This window comes from Globicephala melas, chromosome 7, assembly GCF_963455315.2.
Source record: "Globicephala melas chromosome 7, mGloMel1.2, whole genome shotgun sequence".
NCBI lineage: Eukaryota > Metazoa > Chordata > Mammalia > Artiodactyla > Delphinidae > Globicephala > Globicephala melas.
This window is the reverse complement of record NC_083320.1, coordinates 6,420,677-6,442,534: the sequence shown is the minus strand read 5'-3', so window position 1 is coordinate 6,442,534 and position 21,858 is coordinate 6,420,677. Positions and strand designations below refer to the sequence as shown.

General features: G+C 49.9%; 3 protein-coding genes across 3 annotated transcripts in view; 1 reads left to right on the top strand and 2 right to left on the bottom strand.

Moving 5' to 3' along the window:
- MROH2A (maestro heat like repeat family member 2A) overlaps positions 1 to 1,424 on the top strand; it is a 35,502-nt gene extending 34,078 nt beyond the window's left edge. The window contains 3 exon segments of the mRNA XM_060302634.1: positions 342 to 444; positions 705 to 770; positions 1,303 to 1,424. Coding sequence (XP_060158617.1) covers positions 342 to 444; positions 705 to 770; positions 1,303 to 1,424 — 291 coding nt within the window.
- Positions 1,425 to 5,006: 3,582 nt separating this feature from the next.
- Positions 5,007 to 12,970, bottom strand: LOC138842765 (Holliday junction recognition protein-like). The gene is made up of 6 exons (XM_070046035.1): positions 12,954 to 12,970; positions 12,271 to 12,349; positions 11,751 to 11,939; positions 10,199 to 10,277; positions 6,343 to 7,937; positions 5,007 to 5,142 (listed from the first exon to the last, which is right to left on the bottom strand). The coding sequence occupies exons 1-5, from the start codon at positions 12,968 to 12,970 to the stop codon at positions 6,364 to 6,366; spliced, it is 1,938 nt and encodes a 645-aa protein (XP_069902136.1). The 3' UTR covers positions 5,007 to 5,142; positions 6,343 to 6,363.
- Positions 12,971 to 14,062: 1,092 nt separating this feature from the next.
- On the bottom strand, positions 14,063 to 21,701 carry LOC115858559 (Holliday junction recognition protein). Its single transcript, XM_070046034.1, has 6 exons — positions 21,606 to 21,701; positions 21,330 to 21,396; positions 18,854 to 18,909; positions 15,336 to 15,429; positions 14,598 to 14,707; positions 14,063 to 14,224 (listed from the first exon to the last, which is right to left on the bottom strand). The coding sequence occupies exons 1-6, from the start codon at positions 21,699 to 21,701 to the stop codon at positions 14,063 to 14,065; spliced, it is 585 nt and encodes a 194-aa protein (XP_069902135.1).
- Positions 21,702 to 21,858: the final 157 nt, after the last annotated feature.

Here is a 21,858-nt window from a genome sequence, read left to right as displayed (position 1 = left end):
GTTTACCTTCTTGGGGTAGTGTCTTCAATATCCGGGAGGCACTTTACACTTAATTCAGACTAGCCACATGTCAGGTGCTCAAGGACCAGGTGTGGTCAGTGGCTACCATATTGGACAGTGCAGGTTGTGGGCAAGTGTAATCTCTCTGGGCCAGAGAGGAATAACTGAAGACTGAAGGTCCTTAAGTTGCTCAGCTACAAATCTGCTGTGTGACTTTGATATGTGCACTTGCCCTCTCTGGGCAGACCCTTCAGCCTCAGACAGATGGGACTGCTCTTTGTGAGCAGCTGGTCTCCAGGACCTCATCCTCCATGGCTCTGGGTGCCACTTGTTTTTTGCAGACTCAGAGAAAGCCTGCCGTTCTCTACAGCTTCTTGCTAGAAACAATGACATATGTTAAAAGTAACTTGTCAAGGATCAGAATGGCTGCATGTAACCTGGCAGGTGAGCAGGCAAGTGTTTCCTGATGCAGGAGGGAGCTTGAAGGCCATCAGGTCAGACCCAGACCTGGAGCAGGGGGACAGGTGTTGGGACCTGGGTTCAGGTAGAAGTCCCTGTCTGTGTGTCCCAAGGAGCTTCCTACACGCCCTATTCTCAACTAAGCATCCTCAACTAAACCCTCAACAGGGACCCTCCTAAGGTGAAACCAAATCTCTCACTGACCTAATATTCGTGTGATGAACATTTCCTGGCTATCATTTCAGGAATCATTATGAAGCAGATGTCTGCACGTTACCTGAAAAAGCTGGACTTTCCTACATTACGGAATTGTAAGTAATGGAGACTCAAGTATGAGTCAAAAATGAGTCCACTAAGCTCATTTGGGAGCTTAGGGAAACTGCCTGAGGGGAGAGGCAGCTGACCCTGGTTGTCTTTGGGGGTAGGGGTGTAGCCAGGGCACAGAGAGGTGGGTGAGCGGGACGTGCGATGGGCTTTCCAGCAAGACAGCTCTGAGGGCTCCCTGTGCTCTCTGCCCGCTCCCTGCCACACACTTTGATGAAATAACTCGCCCTGATTCATATGGCCAATCCACACAGCAGTTGGGTCCTGTGGGTGGTCTTTCTGTCCCTGTTGACGTAACGGAAGCCCCCAGAGATGGGAGATGTGTGTGGAGACGTGGCTGCACCTGCCACCTTCTGAATTCACACACAGTGGGGTGAAGTCCACAGCCCCTGTGAGCCCCTCGCCCCGCAGTCAGCTCCCCGGGCAGGGCTTTCATCAGCACACACTGCCCAGGGCAGGCGGAGGGCGCGGGCCTGGCCTCGAGGGTCCCCATCCTCTCCTGATTAAGCTCGCTCTCAGCTCTCCAGGAGCTACAGCTGGACTCGGATCCTGGGGTCCGGAGGGCATCCCTGGAGACTCTCAGAATCTTGGATACCTGTAGTCATCACTGGCTTTTGGCTTCACCCTAAGGAATTTCCTAGGTGGTCTGACTACAGAATGTACCTGCCTCTCCCCAGCGTGCCAACCCCACCACAGCGATGCAAACCACTTTTAATTTAGTTTGTAAGAAAAGCATTGTTCTTAAATAATCAGTGTCCCTTTCTTTCCTCCCATTGAAATAAACCTCCCTCGCCATTTGGAGAGCAGATTCCTGACTGTAAGGTGATGTCGCCCCAGAGCCAAGACAGTGGGACAAAGGGCAACTTCACTCCCGCTTCCCCCGAGTGTGTGTACGTCCGGCAGCTCCTCTCAGCCCAGAGGATCTGGAGCCCCCCTTGTGTCTTCACCGCATTTCAGCTCCACAGTTCCACCCATGTGGATGGTGTGTACATTGCCAGGCACTGTGCTGGGGTAACCAGAGGAGCCCAGCTGCTGTCTGGACTCTGCTTCCAGGGACCCCGCTCTTAAAGGGACAGGAGGCATCTACCAGTGACCATGATACGCATCATGGTGAGGGAGGGTGGCCGCCAGTGGGGGCAGTGCTGGTGCCCGTGCAGTGCACAGGGAGTATTCACAGCCAGGAGGTAATCCGGGGGGGTTTCAGAGAGGAAGTGACACCACACCCTCTACCCTCACCCTTTCCACATCAGGGCCTGCTGGACCAGGATGGGGAGGGACCCAGCAAGGCCTGGAGCAGAGCCCAGCAGAGGGTCAAGAAGGAGGAATTATCTCCAAGCCCAAGAAACAAGCAGGCACCACCCTGGGCACCATGGGCAGAGGTGCTGCTGAGCAGTCCCGGAAATGAACCTGCACCAGAGGCTTCTGGGAAGCGTGCTCTCACACTGTTTGGCGGCTCCCGTGGAATAGACAGTGAAGTTATTTCCCGCCAAGTGATGAAGATCGTTGCTGCCGGAAGACTTGAGTCCCACTGACACAGTTGAAAGGGATGTGCCCTTCGGTACAGGTCCTGGGGGAAGCCATACAATTGTAAAATCAGGTCTCTGATCAATTCCCTTAATGCCCCTGCGAAACATTTCCAGATGATTTATCGACCCAAACTCAGAAAGCAAAAATTTAAGACAACATAGTATTGTCTTAAACCTACCCTAGGTTTTCCTTTAAAAGTAATAGAAGCCAGCAAAAATAAAGCATCAACTTTTCTATGTTAAAATATATCTTCTGTACGATAAAATATCATAAAGTCAAACAAGTCGCAGATGGAAGAAGTTACTTGCAATTTATGTAAAACTAGATTGATGCATATAATTGGACTGGCATACAGCATATGCCCACATCAGTAACACAGCAAATTAAAAAGCAGTGTCGAGAAGGGAGCGTGCTGGAAAAGCCAGGCCCCCAGGAGGGCATGCGAGCTGCAACGCTGTGCATTTCACACCCACAGCAGTGGCGCTGGCTAGTGGCAGCGGTGTGGGGAATGGGACCTTTTATTATTGCTGGATGGAGTGCAAATGGGATTAGGCATTTGGGAGAGGACTTCGGCAATAATCATGGAAGTTGAAGACATGACCAAGTCACCTCTGGGTGGGGCTGCAGGTCGATCTGCACATGTGCACAAGGATGGTGGCTGAAGAGTATTCTTAGCAGCAAACACCCAGTGGGACAGTGGGACACACCAGCTACCCAAGGAACTCTACAATGAGACCCATGTTCATCAGTCAGCTCCTGTCAAATGCAAGCACCTCTTGGTGAGACAAAGTTGCACAGTGCATACAGCCCCGAGTTATTTATGTGAAAGTTAAAAACACATACCATTCTGTATAGTTAATGGGGTCCTTTATTGGCAGATCCTATAAATTGGCTGAGAGGATCTAGCCAACTTCCTCTAGGCCCTTCTGCCACACCTTCCTCCCCTAGGCGATACAGCATCACAAACTCAGTTTTCCAGCCTCTGGCAGCTAGGCCTGGCCAGTGAGACTTCGCACGACTGCTAGGTATGGAGGGCGGGGGAGGGAGGCCAGGCACAAGCAGTTTGGGGCAAGGATGATAGCTTTCCTGTTGAAGGAGAAATGGGGGTTGTGCTCTTAGGAAGCCGCAGGCATGCGGGAAAGGTCTAGAATTGCAGGGCCATACCCATCTGGTCTGAGCCAGCAGTCCCCTGCCAGCCTGTACTGAGGGAAAATGAACCTCCTGCAAGGTGTAAGGCTCTTGGCCAGGCTCTCGGCTCCAGGCAGTGCAGGCCCTCCCAGTTCACAGGGCTCTGGGCTGAACGTGGCCCCCCAGATTCACAAGTGGAAGCCCTAACCCCCAGTGTGATGGTAGCTGAGACAGGGCCTTTGGGAGGTAATTGGGTTTGGATGAGGTCACAAGGGTGGGGCCCCCATGATGGGATCAGTGCCCTCCTAAGAGACACCAGAGCTCCTCCTCTGTCCACATGACACGGCAAGAAGGTGGCTGTCTGCGGGCAGGGAAGTGGGTCCTCCCAGAGCCCAACTGTGCTGGCTCCCTGAGCTCAGTCTTCCAGCCTCCAGAAACAAACTTCTTTTGTTTAAGTACCCAGTCTTTGGTATTTTGTTACGGCAGCCAGAGCTGAGTAAAACACGCAGGTAATGTCCTAGTGAAACAAGATGTGGGTGGAAAGCGTACATCAATACAGGGAGAATGGTCACCTAGGGACGGAGGGTGGGAAGGAAAGGTGTGCAACTCAATCTCATCTCTAAACTTTTACTTAAAAAATCCATTACACACAGCAATATATTAACCATTTACTCAGGATGTTGGTACATGGGTTTTGTCACTGTGTTCTGAGTACTTGAAATATTTTATCTAAAAAAGTCACTGTCCAAGGCCAAGTTATAAGGGGGGAATTTATACTTGGAGATCATTGAAATCCCACCAGAGAGAGATGCAAGAACCAGTGAATTGCCAGAGCTCTCTGCGTTCCCGGCGTCTACCTTGGCCCATTCCAGTACGAGCCAATAAGCCCTCTGTACCTTATGGTGGCCCAGATGAGAAACTGTCTCTACAACTGAAAAAACAAAAACAAGAATTAAAAATTTTAAATGTTATGTGTATCAAAAATATAGACAAAATTAAAGGGCATAAAAATTAAAACAATCAATCAAAAAACAAAGCAAAAAAAAAGAAAGTCACTGTGATATCCTATTATAAACAGCTCCAATAAAAATCATGAGGTGTCATGGGTGCTGAGTGACTACAAGTGTGTTTTGGGACCATCACAGGACTGTTTATGTTTTCATCTAAAAATACTAGGAATTACTTTTATGGGTTAAGTCGTATGATGGTTCAATTTGTTACCTCCTATTATGGAAGATACCAAGTCCCATGGGTCTGAATTTAAAAGACTAAGCAGCTGTATCTTCCTTCCAGGATCACTGTATCCAGGGCTGAAACTTAGGTTTCATAGCAAACGATTTCTCTAAGGAAATAGGAAATGTAAGGGAGGATTCTCTGGTCACATCTAAATGTAACAAAGAAAACATGAGAAAAATCAGCCTATAAAGAATAACATTAAAATTTTTAATTGGTCAACTTTATTCAAATAATTTCCAAGAACCCAGAGAGTCATCTCAACGGAAACAATTTCATAGAAATTTGCTTTGAAGGGCAGATGAGCAAAGCAAGTTGTCACATATTCTTGAGAATTTAAAAAAATACATAAAAATCAGAGAGGAAAGAGGGAGTACTTCAGAATAACTTGGCAATAGATTTTCAGCTTTGAGGTTTTCTAACACGAAATCACTTTTCTCTTCCATCCTGAAAGATGTGTTGTTCTTTCCTCTAAAAAAAAAAAAAAATGAATTTCAGTATAATTCTATTTTAATTCCCATTGCCTGCCCTCAAAAGCTTAACTGTTGTATTCAACTCCATCGAATATATATAAATATTTGAGTCATTATAGAGAATGCTATGATGCTTAATAAATACCCAACGGAACGTAAAGAAAAAAAAAAGTAACGGTAACCCCTCAGGCAGGCAGTGCAAACTGATGGTTAAGGCCACGGGCTTTCGAATCCTGGCCCAGCCATGCGCTGCCTGTGTGGATTCAGCAGTTAAGACTACATTTCCTTATTTATAAGAAGAGCTAGCACTGCCTATTGGACAGAACCTATCTAATCAAAGTGTTCACATGGGGATTAAGGAAGAAGGGTGTGAAAAAGTGTTAACACGGCCTGGAGCACAGAGGGCACTCAGAGGTTAGCCCTTAAAATTCCTTGCGTTCACAGCTCATGCAGATTCGGTCCCTTTCCTCAAGAAGTTTATAATGTTAGGTAGAGAAAGAAAAGATAATACAGAAAAATGGTTAAGTATGTTTATATTGTAGTTCCAGAAGGAGCCGGCCAAACCAAACTCAGTCAGATCCCATCAGCCAGTGGACAAGTGACATGGACTCGGGATACATCGCCCAAATTCCTGCGTGCGACACGCTGAAATGCATGCTGGGAAAGGTGGCACCTACGTGAGAAAATTTAACCCCTCAGGGCGGCTTCCCTCTGGAGAAGATACAATGGTGCATGCAGGGTAACGCTTCAGCTTAAGGCACCTGCACAAGCTAAACCGTGGCCAAGGCTGGGGAGCAGATGGGCTTCAGTGGGGAGGACAGGAGACCGTGGGCCGAGCAGCAGCGTGTGGTCCGGCCCCTCACGTGTGTGGGATGCTGCTGGGGGTTCTCCAAGGGCTGACTCCTGCTCTGTCCCCAGGAGGGATCCAGAAGGGGTCAGAGTTGTCAATTCTAGATCAGTTTTGCCTGCAACAGCTACGTTCTGAGTGTGAGGTGAAGAGGCTGGAAGTGACAGTTTGACAAGGATGGCATAGTGTCTTAAGGGAAGCTTTTTAGAAACATCCCCTAAATGCATTCCAATAGAAAATGTGTAAAAATGCTGATTTTAGAGGAAGGGAAAGAATTTGGGAGAAAGTTTGGAAGATGAACACCTAAGGATCCTGTTGCAAAACACCCACATTCGACAAACAGAAACGTACCTTCTTCTCTTCCCAGGTGGCCTATACGGAGCCAGCCTCTTCCCCAGGCCTCGGGATGGCTCTGCCCACAGGTGAGAAATCCCAGGGTCCAGTCCACCGTCTGCACACCTGAGGGTCTGATAATCGGCGTCGCTTTGTGGGGACTTGGTGGCCCCAGCTGGCATCGAGAGCAAAGCCTGTAGATGGAGGGGCCCCAATTGTGTTTGAGCCGAGGGGACTCTTAATGCTCTGCTGGGGTGATGATGACAAGCTTGGGGGGCCCTGGGAGCCAGAGTCTGGATGGAATTTTCCTGAGAAATCTTCTTTTGGATACCGAACTCCCACACTTGCTTTATCTGGAGATGCTCTGGTACCTGAAGGCACCTGCGTCTGCTGAAGCGATTTTTGGCAATACTTTTGATGAAGCTTGTCAAATTTTTCTTTAATGTCATCGTAACGATCCCTGGCACAGCCTGGAGGCTGTACCCTGGGTACTGAAATGGCTTTGTTGAGTGATACCGACTTCCTAAATCCTCCCGGATCATTTCCTTGACAAGCAAGGTCAGAGGTCTGCTCCGAGCGGCCCGGGCTGCATGTGGAGTTGGTCTTTGAAAGGGAAGGGAAGGAATCACTCTTTGGTGGGCAGCTACCCTCTCTGATAGATCCTTTGCCCAGGCTTTCAAAAGCCTCACTCAACCTCTTAGCTTTTGCTCTGCGGAGAGGGCTACTCGGCCTGTGGGCTTCTATGCCCTGGGGGCTCCCAGGGCTTGCTGGACCACCTCTGTACACATCCACAGACGAGGAGCCGGGAAGGTATGTCAGGCAGGGCTGCTTCCTAAGATTCGAGCAATATTCCTGATGAAGCTTGTCAAATCTGATTTCGATCTCCCTGTAACGATTCCCTCCCTCGCCCGGCGGTACTCTGGGTCTAGAACCTATTTTTACAGGAGAAATCAACCAGTTTAATGTCATGAATCTATTTTCCTGATCAAGATGATACACTGCATTGGAGTCTAAGTAAGTCAATGAAGAATGATGCTTCTGAGGCGTTCTCGGAAGCTCCTTCCAATGTGAAGCGAATGCGTGGATCTGGGGTTGGTTTATTTCAAGCAAAGCCCTTCCCAGTTTTAAACCCGTCTTATGGCCAGAAACATCGAGTACGTTCTCGCGATCTCTTAACACTGCCACGTCCTTCGCAGGTTCGGAGCCGGGTGGACGTCTCTCCCGGGGGCTCCTCCGAGAGCGCCCGCCTCCTCTGCAGCTTGTTCTGTCCATTCTGCTCTTACACCTGTGCCTCCGCTTGGAGCTCCAGTTCTGGCGGATGAACGTCTTGGTGGAGATGACGCAGGAGGGCCTCGCACCCAGCAGGCAGCTCATGGAGTGCAGCATGCCTGCGTACAGATCGCTGAGCGTCGCGTTGCAGATGTCCTCAGCCTCAGAGCATGGGCCGCTCGAGAAGCTGCTGCCACCGGTCCCTCCCTGTAAGGAGATGCCATCACCCCTCGGCACCAGGGCCAGGTCTGCTGAGCTAGAGTGCAAAGCATCACCCTCTCTGGGCAATGAAGTTGGCTGAAATGGGCCACCGGGACTCTCTTCAGAGTTGCCACCGTAGTATCCTGGAGAAACACACACACAAGGCAAAGGCACGTTAACCATTTAAAACCGACCACATGCAGAGATCAGGGAACCGAAGGCTGGATGGGGACCAGGGTTTTTACTTTTTTTTAATTATTATTTTTAATTGAGATATAACTGACATATAACATTATAGTTCTTTTTTTTTTTTTTTTTTTTGTGGTACACGGGCCTCTCACTGTTGTGGCCTCTCCCGTTGCAGAGCACAGGCTCCGGACGCGCAGGCTCAGCGGCCATGGCTCACGGGCCTAGCTGCTCCGCGGCATGTGGGATCTTCCCGGCCCGGGGCACGAACCTGCGTCCCCTGCATCGGCAGGTGGACTCTCAACCACCGCGCCACCAGGGAGGCCCTGTGAGTTCTTTTTAAGCAATATGAAAAACAAAAGCAAAAGAAAAATTCAGAAATATTTGGGAATAGACTCTTCTCAGAGATTTCTTTCTAGCTACCAAAACAATTTACTCTCCACTGACCTTCCTAAAAGGAGTCTTCCTTCCCTGTGTGATGGTTTGGAAATCGGTTGCCTTGTCAAAGATTAATTAGAAACCAGAAAATAATGACCCTGTTTGCCTACAGGGCTGCGTGGGGAAGGGAGAAGCCTCCTGAACACACCTCTTCACACGGCTTTGACTTTTGCATCATGTTAAATGTTTTACATATTAGAAAAATAAAATTAAACCAACAAAGATGGGGATAACTCTAAAACTGAATACAGACAGGGAACATGACCCTGACTGTATGTCAGACTGACAACAACCGAAAGAGAAAACAGAATCCAAATAGCTCTGAACGCGCTCCCTCAGTGGGATATTATCTGAGGATGACAGTGCTGCTTGGAGATCTGGAACCTTCAGCACATTGTTGAGCCGAGTGGTACCAGGTGCTGTGATTCTGAGGCCACTTTGTGCTGCACGACTGGCCAAATGAGCCTCGTTGTTAAGGAGGAGCCAGCGGGGGCTGGGGGAAAACGCTGGAATCAGGGTGGGGGAGGAAGAGCTCAAAACCCCACGGGGACAGGTCGGAGGATGCAGAAGCCAGCACGGAAGGGGCTCCTCCAGGCTTAACGGGTGATGAAAACTGACAACTGATTCTTATGTGAATTAAAAAAAAAAAAAAGAGTCCATGAGTTCTTACTGATTCTGGAAAAGTTAAATAAAGAAAAAGCATGTTGGGGCGGATAAAGGAAGGGAAAAAAAGAAATGGAAGGGAGACAGCTCAGCCTTCTTTATACAAGAATGCCAACGAATGCAGGCAGGGGGAATGGCAGAACCAGAAAAGGCCTGTGTTCGGCCCCAGCTCAGGCAACGGTCATGGCGAGATGCTAAAAACGATGGGGTGCGAGGGTTCTGGGGAAAAGGTTACAAGGCAACTTCAAGGGGTCATCCACAGATGATTCCAAGGATAAGAGGCACTTCTGCAGTGAGAAAACTGGTGGGGCCTCTGCCTCAACTGTGCAGCCAGACTCAAGTCACCAACAATGGGACAGGCTGACAGGACGTCCCGAGAGGACAAAAACGTCACCTGTGTAGTATTTTTGCCAAAAATGTTTAACATAAACTTAACCACATATAAGTCCAAATTGAAGGACATTCTGCAAATCTACTGGAGGCCAGGATTATTCAAGAAAGTCAGTGATGGCAAAGATGACGATGGCGACAACGGCAAGGCCGAGGGGCCCTTCTGGGCTGAAGGAGACAGTCAGCACGACAGGTGGTGCCCCAGTGGGTCCTGAGCTGGTTCAACAAACAAAAAAGGCTGCAAATGACAACGATGGCACGACTGGGTGAAACCGTATCGTGTCACTGTGACATTTCAACGTGTGCCAAGTTTAATGTGGTTCTGAGGGGACTCAGCCTGTTCTTCGGAGACACTGGAGCATTTAGGGATGGTATATACACGAACGCAAATACATACACACACGTGTACGTGCGTGTATGTCGGGAGTGATGGAGCAAACGTGACACAATGTGAATTGCTAAATGTAGGGAAAGGATGTTTATTGTATGAGTCCTACATTTCTGGAGATTCAAAAATTTTCAAAATGCTAAGTTGGGATAAAGAGCTAATTAGCAATTAGCATGCGAGTCCCAGAAGGAAGGAGCACTTTGTTTCTTAACACGTAATAATTTACCTATGACGTGCACGTGTCTCTCACAGTTCGTGGTGATGAAACATGCCCAGCGCAGGGCGTCGTGGCTCTACCACAAGTGAATGGTCCGTGCAAAGTTTCTACGTCACACTCACCTCGGGCAGGCCTGGAGGGCGAGGCCAATGAAGGGACCAGGGTCGTACGGGTGTCCTTTCCCTCTCCGTAACTGGCATACTGAAATCAAAGCAGATGACTTTAACAAAGGAGTTGTCAGGTGTCGGCTCGGGCTTCCTGCCCCAACTGCTCTCCCAACCACCGACGGCGCATCCGTTTGCGGCTGCAGTGGTGACACGCGCGACCATGATGACACACAGCGGCCGGCTGGGCCTCCAGCAGTGGTGGGAAGAGCTGTCTTAGCAAGATCCAGGAGCTCTGCCCCCATGGCCTCCAGGTACCGCCCCCTGCCGCCCAAGGGCCACCACTGCCCCACGTCTGCCAGGATCTCTCTCGGGAGGTCTGGCGGCTTTTCCTCCTCCACCGTTATCCTCTGACAGCAAGGACGGCCGGTCCAGGTGGATGGAGGGAAGGAGAACCTGTTGCTGGGACAACGGAGCTGGTCCCGGCCGTGGCCTCCTTCCCCGACCGGCAGGGTGACCAAAAGGCCACGCTTGCTGCTTCCAGACAAAGGAAAAAGGCGTTTCCCGGACATCCGCTCGTTCAGATACAGGCTTCTCACTGTCAGCAGCAGCGTAAGAAAACATCCATGCTCCTGGTAAGTTGGCTGCCTCTGAGATGAATTATTTATTCCATAACACATACTTCCTAGTTATTTGGTATTAAAATGTCCTTTGGGGGCTTCCCTGGTGGCACAGTGGTTGAGAGTCTGCCTGCCAATGCAGAGGACACGGGTTCGAGCCCTGGTCTGGGAGGATCCCACATGCCACGGGGCAACTGGGCCCGTGAGCCACAACTACTGAGCCTGCGCATCTGGAGCCTGTGCTCTGCAACAAGAGAGGCCGCGATAGTGAGAGGCCCGCGCACCGCCATGAAGAGTGGCCCCTGCTCGCCGCAACTAGAGAAAGCCCTTGCACAGACACGAAGACCCATCACAGCCAAAAAACAAATAAATTAATTTAAAAAAATGTCCTTTGTTTTAGGAGATGAGACTGACAGGACTTGGAAAACTAAAGAGTTGGCATCCTTGCGTGAACTCCACCTTTAGCCTTTTGCTCTCCTTCAGGCAAAGCTCTAGGAAACTGGCTGCCAGGCCTGGGAGAGGGGCTGATGAGCTGCCCACCTCCCATGGGGTCCACCGCAGCCCCCGATCTCGCCAACATCACCGCTGAAGCAGGCAGAACAGGTGCCCTGTGGCCCGTGGCAGCCCCGGTCACGGCAGGGAAGGAGGGAGGTGGGCGCTACAGCTTCCCTAATTCTGCGGCTTAAAAGCCCTCTGCCTGAGGGTGGGGGCCCTACTAGAGCCTGTGAGCTGCCCAGAGCATAGCGGGCAGCCGATCCCGCTGCCCGAGGGTCCCAGAGTGTATACTCAGGAAGAGCGGCAACTGGGGAGCCTGTGAGCAAAACGGTTTGGAAGCAGCCATTGAAATGCTCTTTGCAGGCTTTGTAGCGAGTGAACAAGACGAGATGACACCTCAGTGTGTCTCTAGTTCATGGTTTACTTATATGAAGACACGCCCTAGGAAACATTACCTCCAAACACCCTTCATCCTGCAGCAGGATATCCACTTGTGTCAAGTACTTCCTCCTTAGCTCATTTTTCAATGGGCTCCAGGGCACTGCAGGCTGACACCAAAGAGAAGTCAGTATTCGTAAGAGCTGCTGGGTACGGCCGAGCTCTGGGATCCTGGGACACACTGGCAAGCCCGTTAGTGTACATGTCTTTAAATGAAGTTCCTCGAAGTCACTTCTTCACCTCCTACTGTTAGCAGCACAAAGTGGTCCAGCCCCCTCTGAAAATTTACCTGACCCTGGAATCCGACTTTAGGGAACTGACCCAATGGTAACAATCCGAAAGAAAATAGAAAGACAAAACATACCAGTTTGGAGAAGTTTATGACAATATTACTAGAACAAGAGAAAAAAAGAAACAATATTCTTCGGCGAGTTTAGGACACAACTACTGGAATTGACCCCAGTTGGTATGTTTCTAAGAAAAGAAGTTCAGTGTCCAACTCAGGGGACAGGAACCCTTGCCTCTCCTATCCCTCACCTGCCATACACTGGAAATGGGGGGCCTCAGCCTCCACTGTGCACCCCGGTGGGGCTTAGTCAGGGCCTGGGGCTGCAGACTGGGGGGACACAGGAACACACCGGGGAATGGCCGACACCTTGGCCCTTTACTGTCAGGGCCGCCTGCTCCCCTTCACTGCCACCCCAACACAACACCTCACAACGCACCCCTTTCCTGCCCCAGGGCCACCACCTAATTCTAGGTAGACACTACAAGTCACACACGGGTGTGTGGGCAAACCCCTGTACAAAAGTAGTGCTTTTAGAGGAAAACCACATGCCAGCTGTTCTGGCATCTGACCCAGGGGTGAGGTCAGAGGTTCGGGTGGACTCCGTCCTGTGCGTTCCCGTCCATCCCGAGGGCTGACCTGGAAACGCTCCCCAGAGCACCTCCCTTATGACACAGTCTCTGTGGGGAAAGACCGACTCAGAACCCAACTTTCTACACCGTGAGGTCGGTCAAGGCCCAGGGCACACCGGGATTGTTCTATTTGCAGAGGGAACGTCACCCAACATTTACGTAAGTTCAGTAAATCAGGCTTGAACTGGGGCAGTACGTGCTGAACCGAGAAGGGGTGACTTGCTACCTTATGGGATCTGAACGTGGGGACAGAGACTTGAGGGGTGATGTCAGCAAAGAGCGAGCCTCAGAAGGGGACTTACAGGAAGATGCAGGTCATGAGAATGTGTACTTGTCCCCAGCCTCAACTCTGTCCCTTCATTACAAAAGACAGGTCTTACCATCAAGTTACCAGCAACCACATCTTCTTGGAATAAAGTTGTATCAGTATCACTGCTTACTGAATCTAAAAGCAAAGGAAATTTCCATCAGAATTTTTAAAGAAAGCTTGCATTTTTCTCTCGAGGATAGTTTTTGCATTGCTTGAGTACATCTTACAGTGAAAACTCCTATTGCTTCAAGTGGCCCCCTTTAATAGGGACGTGGACATCTGTCGCCATGCAGAGAAACCATCAGAACAGGAACACGCCCAGAGTCGGGGAGACGCGGGAAAGCAACTTCTGTATCACCTCTGGCTTTTTCCATGGTCTCTGATCCTGGAAGCTGAGTCCCTCTAGGCCAGCACTGTCCAGTAGAACCTTCTGTGATGGCGGAAGGTCCCCCAGCTGCTGTCCAGGATGTCAGCCACTAGCCACACGTGTCTGTTGAACACGTGGAATGCGGGTAGGGAGGCTAGGGAACTGAATTTTAAACTTCACTTAATTTTCAGTGAATCTAGTGGTTACCACACTGGACAGTTCAGCTCAAGAAGAACTATTTCTCCTGATTTCAAGCAGTGCAGGAAATTCACGGACCCAAGGCTTTATGGAGTTAAAATTCGGATTGATACAAATAACACCCATGAGGAAACATCTCCATCAAGTTCTTTCTAGTTCTGATCTGAAAGACCACCGGTTTCCCCTTTAGGACTCCACCCATATTTCTGACTGCCCAGCACGGGCAAGGGCCTGGGCAGGGCGGCCAAAGGCCGCAGAAAGGCCAGTCCCACAGGACATGGGTGTTCAAGAACAATTACAAGGTCTGTAATTACTCAGCTGGTTAGCTGCCACAAGGGGAAGAGCCAGGTGTGGAGCACACAGGTAAAAGTGGAAGTCTGCTCCGATCTGGGGACCAGGGGGCTTCCAGGGGGCAGCGAAAAGACAGTGGGCAGGTCAGGCATGGTCTGAACTCTTTTCACTTTCAGAGAAATGGACAGCCATTGCAGTGCTTTGAACAGAGAAGCCACGTGACCAGATTCGCACGTTTAAAGGTGTCAGCGGGGTGGAGGCCAGGTGGAGACAGGAGCTGGCACCGTGGGGGCATGGGGCAGAGCGGCAAGAGAGACGGTGGTGGCAAAGGCACGGGACAGCGCTGTCTCAGGTATGAGGAAGAGGGAGGGGCTGAGGCCAAGAGGATGCTGAGTCTCTGGCTCATTCTACAGGGAAGACGGTGGTGGCCTTGTCCTGAGGACAGGTCTGTTGGGTTGGCTTTTTGAGCTGAGATATGCATAGTGCAGACAAAGAGTTCAAGGAGAGAGGCCGCTGGCAATAAACACACCCAGAGGGGGTCTGGGCACGGGATTCCACTGGAGTGAGGGAAAAAGATGCCCAACTCTCGGGAAAGGGCACCAGCGAAGGTGGGAGGTGGGACGATAGAGGGGCTGACAGGAGGGAGAAAGCCCGGGGAGCTCAGGGGCACTGAGGTCACGGCCAGACTTTCCAGAAGCTTTGAATGCTACTGAGAGGACAACAGGATAAAAATCAAAGAATGCCAACCGGATTCAGCCACGGGGCCGCCGGGAGACTCACCACAAGGTGTGCTTTTGAACCGGAGCCAGAAGCCAGAAGCGGACCAGCTGAGGCATGCACGGGGGCAAGAACACCAGAGGCAGTGAAACGGGCCACTGGTACAGACTGGGCTGTGAAGGGAAGGTGAACACAGGGAGGCAGCTAGAAAGGGGCCCGAGACGGGAGATACGAATTCTGTTCTGTGTGTTCAAGGTGAGAGCTGATGGGATGTACCCAGGGTAGAGGGAGAGGCTGGGACAGAAAGAAAGATGATGGGTGGATTTCTGAGAAAACAGACTGGGCCAGGGGCTCAGCAGCACGGCTAGCCTGAGGAAGGGAAAGGAGGCCCCATGGAAACAGGAAGCAGGAGAAAGGATGCCTGCAGGGCGCGTAGGAGTTAGTGGTCCATGACACCAGCCGGCAAGGGCACATCAAAGTCTTACTGTTAATAAATTCTTGAGATTAATCTTTTTTTTTTTTTTTGGCAAAAGGTCAAAACAAAACAAAATGGGTGGGTGGGGGTGAGGGCTTTATTATTCTAGAATATTCGAGTACCGTTTATGTGTCAAGTACCACAATGTAACTGTGAGCGAGACAGCTCCTTAGAAGAGCTTAGAAAGAAGTAACAGGGTACTTTCAAATGTTTTAGTTTTTAAAATACACCTTGGAAAAAGTCAGAGTGAGGGATCTAGACTTGAAACGTTCTGACAAAAAACCCACGTCCCTCCGGACCTGGCTTTCTAGTGCCAGGACACTCACCCTCAACTTGTGTGCAGGGCAAGGGAAGCTCGTGACCTCCAGCTGGGACTCGCGTGGGTCCATCTGTCCTGTCGTCCGTCTTCACCGGGGAGCCCTTGAAGTCGATAAGATACGCTTGATTCGGTCATAACACATTTCAAAGCCACTGTCAAGTAACACACCGACAATCCTTCCTCTTCCTTTAGCGTATGAGAGAACAGGAAGTTTCCTGGGGCTTCTCTTCTAGAATATTATGGTACAAAAGGCCTCAAAACTCCCAGCAGATAGACAAGCTTTCCCTTGGAAAAAGAACAGAGCTTTCTTCCTCTGGCCGTGCCAAGGGCTGCTGCCTCAGAAACCACTTGGATGGTAAGTGATGGAGCAGGGAAAGTGGGGAAACAGGGGCATGGAGTGGACAGGCCCAGGACGCCCTGGCCTGGAGGCGAGCACAGGGCCAAGGCCAAAACGAAACAGAACACAACTGTCACCATATCCTCAGGTAGAATCCGGAAATTCAAGAGGCCCCGGGGGGACTTTCTGTGACTCTTTTATCTTAACAGTGAATTTATCTCCATGTCACGAGACCCACAATTCCTTTAAAAGCCTCAGCATGTGGTGGGACCCTGGCTCGGGGAGCCACTTTCAACCTGAGCTCTGGCCACGGGGCGGTCAGCTGTCCTGACCAGGGCTCAGCCCACAGGGCAGTCCGTGGGCCGCCCCCGAGGAGGCCGTGCTTCCCTCTCTAGAGCCTCATCTGCACAACTGGCCTCTCTAACAACCATAACGAATGCCATGGATGGGCTCTCATTAGGGAAACTGGAGAATTCAAGATGCCAGATTGGCTAAAATATTTTTAGGACCGCCCCAGGCTTGCAGGAACAGGAGTGAGAACGTGGTGAGGCCTGTCCCTTTCGGGGCAGCGCCCAGGCATCATCTCCTAGGTGTCTGTGAATCCTGCCTGGGGGATGTCACCACCTTTGCCTTGGGGGAGCTGGGATGGGGCAGAGTGTCCGGAGCTGTTTTGTGTCTGGAGGCATCGAAGAACTTGGCCTGAGAATCATGGGGAAGCAGCCAATGGGCACCAGCGTCTAACTACAGGCAGCTCTGGGGTCGGAAAGAGAACCCAGGCCATGTGATAGGACAAACCCTTGAGTCAATGCACAGCCCACGGGGCCTACTGCCTCCACAGCCCCAGGGCAGGCAGCAGGTGGTGACCTGAGTGAGGCTGTACATCTGAGTTGTCATCACAGACCACGCCCAGTTTTCTAATCCCAGGAAAGGGGCTTAAAATTCCGTAGATTCCAGGGAGGGCTCCTCCTAATTTTAAGTAAAAACATTAAATAAATGTCCAGATGAGAACACTTTGCCACCAAGACCATTCAAGCACTGGCTGATCAGTGGGTACCACTATTATGTATAATTTAAAGAATGCATATCCTTTGACATAATGATCCCACTTCCTGGCATTTACTGAACAGGGGTGACAGCACTGGGAAGAGATAAGAACGGTTCTCTGTCTCTGTATATAATAGGGGTCTAAATAAAGTTTTATTGGAACATAGCTGTACCTGTCTGTTCACCTATTGTCCTGCTTTCCCCTTACGATGCAGAGCTGAGTGGCTGCAGCAGAGACCCCATGGGCAGCAAAGCCTAAAATGTTTATCATGTAGACCGGCGGTCCCTGACCTTTTTGGCACCAGGGACCAGTTTCGTGGAAGACAATTTTTCCATGGACTGGGGCGGGAGGGTTGGAGGGTGGGGGTGGGAGGGTTGGGGGGTGGGGGTGGGGGGATGGTTTGGGGATGATTCAAGTGTATTACATTTATCGTGCACTTTATTTCTATTATTACATTGCAATATACAATGAAATAATTATACAACTCACCATAATGCAGAATCAGTGGGAGCCCTGAGCTTGTTTTCCTACAACTAGATGGTCCCATCTGGGGGTGATGGGAGACAGTGACACCGGAAGTGTGTTGCTTATGTCCAGTCTAGTCCATAAGATGCAGCTGAATTGTCACTTGTCACTCACTGACAGGGTTTTGATATGAGTCTGCAAGCAACTGATTTATTATGGTCTCTGTGCCGTCAAACCTCTCTGCTAATGAAAATTTGGATTTGCAGCCGCTCCCCAGCGCTAGCATCACCGCCTCAGCTCCACCTCAGATCAGGCATTAGATTCTCACAAGGAGCGTGCAACCTAGATCCTCGCATGTGCAGTTCACAGGAGGGTTTGCACTCCTATGAGAATCTAATGCCGCCGTTGATCTGACAGGAGGCAGAGCTCAGGTGGTAATGTGAGCGATGGGGAGCGGCTGTAAATACAGATGAAGCTTCGCTGGCTGGCCTGCCGCTCACCTCCTGCTGTGCGGCTGGTAGGGTCCATGGCCCAGGGGTTGGGGACCCCTGATCTAGACTTTTGCAGGAAAAGAGCGCTGATCCTGACTTATAATAAAGGAAAGTGAAAATAGCTAAATGACTAGCAATGAGAGAGCAGGTTTATTTTTAAAAAGGAGATTGAATTATACAACAGATGACAAAGAGGAGTTTTCACAATATGTATCAAGTGGAAAAAAGAGGGTAAAAAAAAGTGTATTTAAAAGAAAAAAGGGGATAAAGAAATGTGTATTTATAAATACATATACAGGTGTCACAGTATACTAAAATATTATTATTATTAGTGACTATCTCTTATCTCTGCATATACAAGTCAGGTTAATTTTCAGTAGTTATATGTATTTCTAACATTTCTATGACTAAATGTATTATGTGTTAAAATAACCAATCAGGAGGAAATTTGATTTCAGATTTGCTGTTAATTGTTATGTAACCCTAATGCTGATGTTTTCATTCTTGGGCACCGGCTCCCCAACTGGCCACAAGGAAGCACCACATGGTGAGAAGTGGTGATTAAGAAGATACCAGACATCCTTACAAAAGTCACTGCCACAAAAAACCAAGACACCCTGGGTCTCACAGTAGGAAGGCCCCTCCCATGAAGGTAACAGATCACATAGCTGCTGTGTCCATGGATAAACTCGGGAAAAACACACCTGGGTTTTAAAAGGTAGTGAACGGCACAGGGCACCCTCTCCCTAATCTCTTGCTCCTTTCAGAAGAGGGAAAGATGCCTTTTTGCTTCCCGGAAGGACCTGGATTTGGTCTTTCCTGTACGGACCAGGCAAAGCAAGCTGGTAGCTGTGGCTGCAGCTGGGGATGGGGGAGGTCTATCCAGCTGGCTCCACCTTACAGGTGGGTTCCAGTTGTCAGAGCCCCGTGGTCCATGGCAGGGGAAACACAGGGGGATGCAAGGGGCAAGAGCATCACAAGCTCCTACCTGCACTTGACAAGCAACAAGAAGACATGCGTCTCAGTAAATCCTTACACACAAGAAAACAGGGCAGTTAGGGTGAGAGAACTGTGGAACGACACCCTGCAGTGGCCCCTGGGCGCAGTTCCAGCTCATCTCCACCTTTATTCACATCAACCTTCCTCCACGGCAAGGCATGGTGGCAATAAAATTTGACATTGAATACCTGGATTTGTCCCGTATTTCTTTCCTTTATTAATCTTCCTCCCCAAATTCGCAATCCTTAAGAAAAGAAATAAAAATCACTACTTAAGTAATCATGAACACTGAGTTTCTGTTCAATCTGAATTCAAAGAAAACCAAAGTGACAGGCAACAGCAAGATCTAATATAACCAAGACATAACCAAGCCACATTCCTGATATTCTGCTGTTTCTCGTCTTTGTGAGGTTGAAGCTTTTTCAAAAATCAACACTAGACAAAAATCTGTCGTTAACGAAAATCTCTCCTACCTAGTAGGTAGCAAGCAGCTCTTTGAATCCAGCATTAAAGCCAGAGATTAAATGGAAACAACGAACGTATGTATGCCAAGTACTGTCCTCAAAATACATACACTGAGAGTAATCCATACACTACAGAGAGAGAGATCACTTTTCGAGGGCAACCTCTCTACCCCACGTACCATGCAAGTGCTTTCTCGGGACAATGTACACGTTACAGAGCAAGCCCTCGGCACAGGGGGTAAACACTGAGCTTTGGAGTCCTGCACTTACTAGCTAGCAGAATCTGGGCAAGATACTCAATCTCTCCCTAAACCTCCGTTGGCTCCCAGGTAAATTCAGTTATTGGGTTGCGAGGCTTGAGATGGTGGTTGATGATGGTAACAGCAGCAATAATTACACGGTGCTTACTCTTCCAGGCTCCAGTCTATCCCTTTCCAAGTACACCTCATTTACAACTCACTGACATATAACTCGTATGGTACTCTTAATTCCTTTTGGATAGATACTCACCAAGTTCACTGTACAGATGGGGACAGAGGCAAGGAGAAGGTGAAATAACCAGCCCAGGTCATTTGCCCATGTGGTGAGGCCAGGCTGTAAACCCAGGAGAGTGACTCTCTGGGGTCCTGACCACTGAGCTGTGTGGCCTTTCCAGAACAGAGCGACGCTTGGACAGAGGCGCTTGGAGTCAAACCAAAGCTTTGCCACTTTGGCTAAGTGCCACAGGCAAGTTCCTTAACTTCTCTCTGCTGTATCCTCTGCTATGAAACACTGATGATTCTAACAGTGCCCACCTCGCAGGGTGTTGAGAAACCTGAGACTCTTAGAAGCACAGGTATATGCTTAGCTGTCAACATGTGAATGACTCTTACTCACCTGCTGTCTTCACCATAATCAGTGTGGTTGTTAGCTCCAATCTACCCCCTATGGTTTTGCCTTAAATTGCAGGAATTCACCCTGTAAGAGTGGCCAGCTAGCATTTAATCAAAAAGTCCACTTCCTAACTGAGTGCCTCTCCAGGGGAAGCTACAGGTCTAGGGAGCTGCACTCCCATCAGCTAGAAATTTGTTAGAACACAGACCCACCGAATCCACATCCAGCATTGCTGTCAGTGGCTCCAGGAATCTGTTTCCACAAGCTCTTCAGCAGGTCTTCCACATGCTAAAGTGTTTGATGCTTGACTACTGTTCTCATCAAATTGGAGTCTGAAATGAGTTTTCAACTGGTGAAATTAGTGGTGTTCAAGTATGTGAACTGACCAAAACATTCCAGACACTGCCCATCCTTGCATGAAGAGGCCATGAGAACACTGTGAAGCCCGCTGACAGCACCCTTAGGAATGATTCCTACACACTCCTGAGTCCTGCATCCCGGTTAGACTTGTCACCACCTGACAGAGGCCAGAGTAACAGAAACCTACTACTGAAATACCTTAGCTTCTGCCTGAATAAATTTTTCACCCAGGGCATGGCTAGGCCAGCTGAAAAAGCAGAGATAGGATTTCATTTAATCACGAACTGTTTTGTGTCTGTCTGTCTGGTGCACAGCAGAACCGGGTCTGAGATTCACTTTCCTTAGTAGGTAATACTGAGTTGGAATGAGGCTGAATGGCAGGCACTGACCTCACCCAGTGCAAACTTTCTCCAGCTATTTACCAAAGAGAATCCATGAGATTTAAGTCAGTTTGCAGCATCAACCATTAAACAGAATGGGTCCTTCTCCTTAGATTCAGGTCAAATTCCAAAGTACTCAGAACGTCAAATAACAGTCAATACGAGTGTTTACTAGTGCCAGGCACTGTTCCAAGAGCTTCATCTTCTGTAACTGTCACAATCTCCACGCCAAGTAAATATTATTGTCATCATCTTTCCATTTTACAGGTGAAGAAACTGAGTCACAGCCTGGCTAAAGCAATGGGCCCAAGCTGACATGGCTATTAGACAGCCAGCGGGGATGCCAACCCAGGCGGGGACATTTTTAATGAGGATGCATCTATGTGTCATCAGAATTCTGTCTTAATAAGTAATTCTGTTGGAACTAAGTAATTTATACGTTCAGGGGAACTAGTGACGGTTTAGTACCTACTGGGTGAACAAGGTTTATTTTCAAGAGAGCAGGGACAGCATTTCAAACTCTAGTAGGACACTATTCTAGTTACACTCTTAACCGTAAATATTTAGAAAGGGGGGCTGACTCGTACCCTGGGGCGTCTCGTAGGTCAGCGTGGACATCTGCACCACCGGGGCGTCCTCGAAGGGCTGGTTGTACTGCGGAAGAGGAAGGGGCATCCCGTCAGATCGGAGGGCCGAGGGGAACCCCTGACCCGGGCTGAGAAGGCGCCAGCGCGAGGCTGCAAGTCTCGGGGGTCCCGAACCCCCGTCTCTGCCCCCCAGTCCCCAACCCTGCCTCCTCCTCCCGCCCCCACTCCTTCCCCTTCCGTCCCGCTCCCCCTCCCCTCCAGCGGGGGAAGCCGCACCTTCTCTATCAGCTGCTGCATGCGCCTCTGGAAGCGGCGGCGGCTGTCCCTGAGCTTCTGCAGCAGCGCGTCCTCTCCCAGAACCTCGCCCTCCATGGCTCGCAGACAGCCAAATGCCTACTTCGACGGGAAGCCAAACAGGGGACTGCTCTCCGCGCCGCGGTTCAAATAGCGACTCCCGCCCTTCCGGCCCGCCCCTCCGGTTTTCCATTGGCTGTCTCGGAAAGGCCGGGCGCCGATTGGGCCTTTCAAA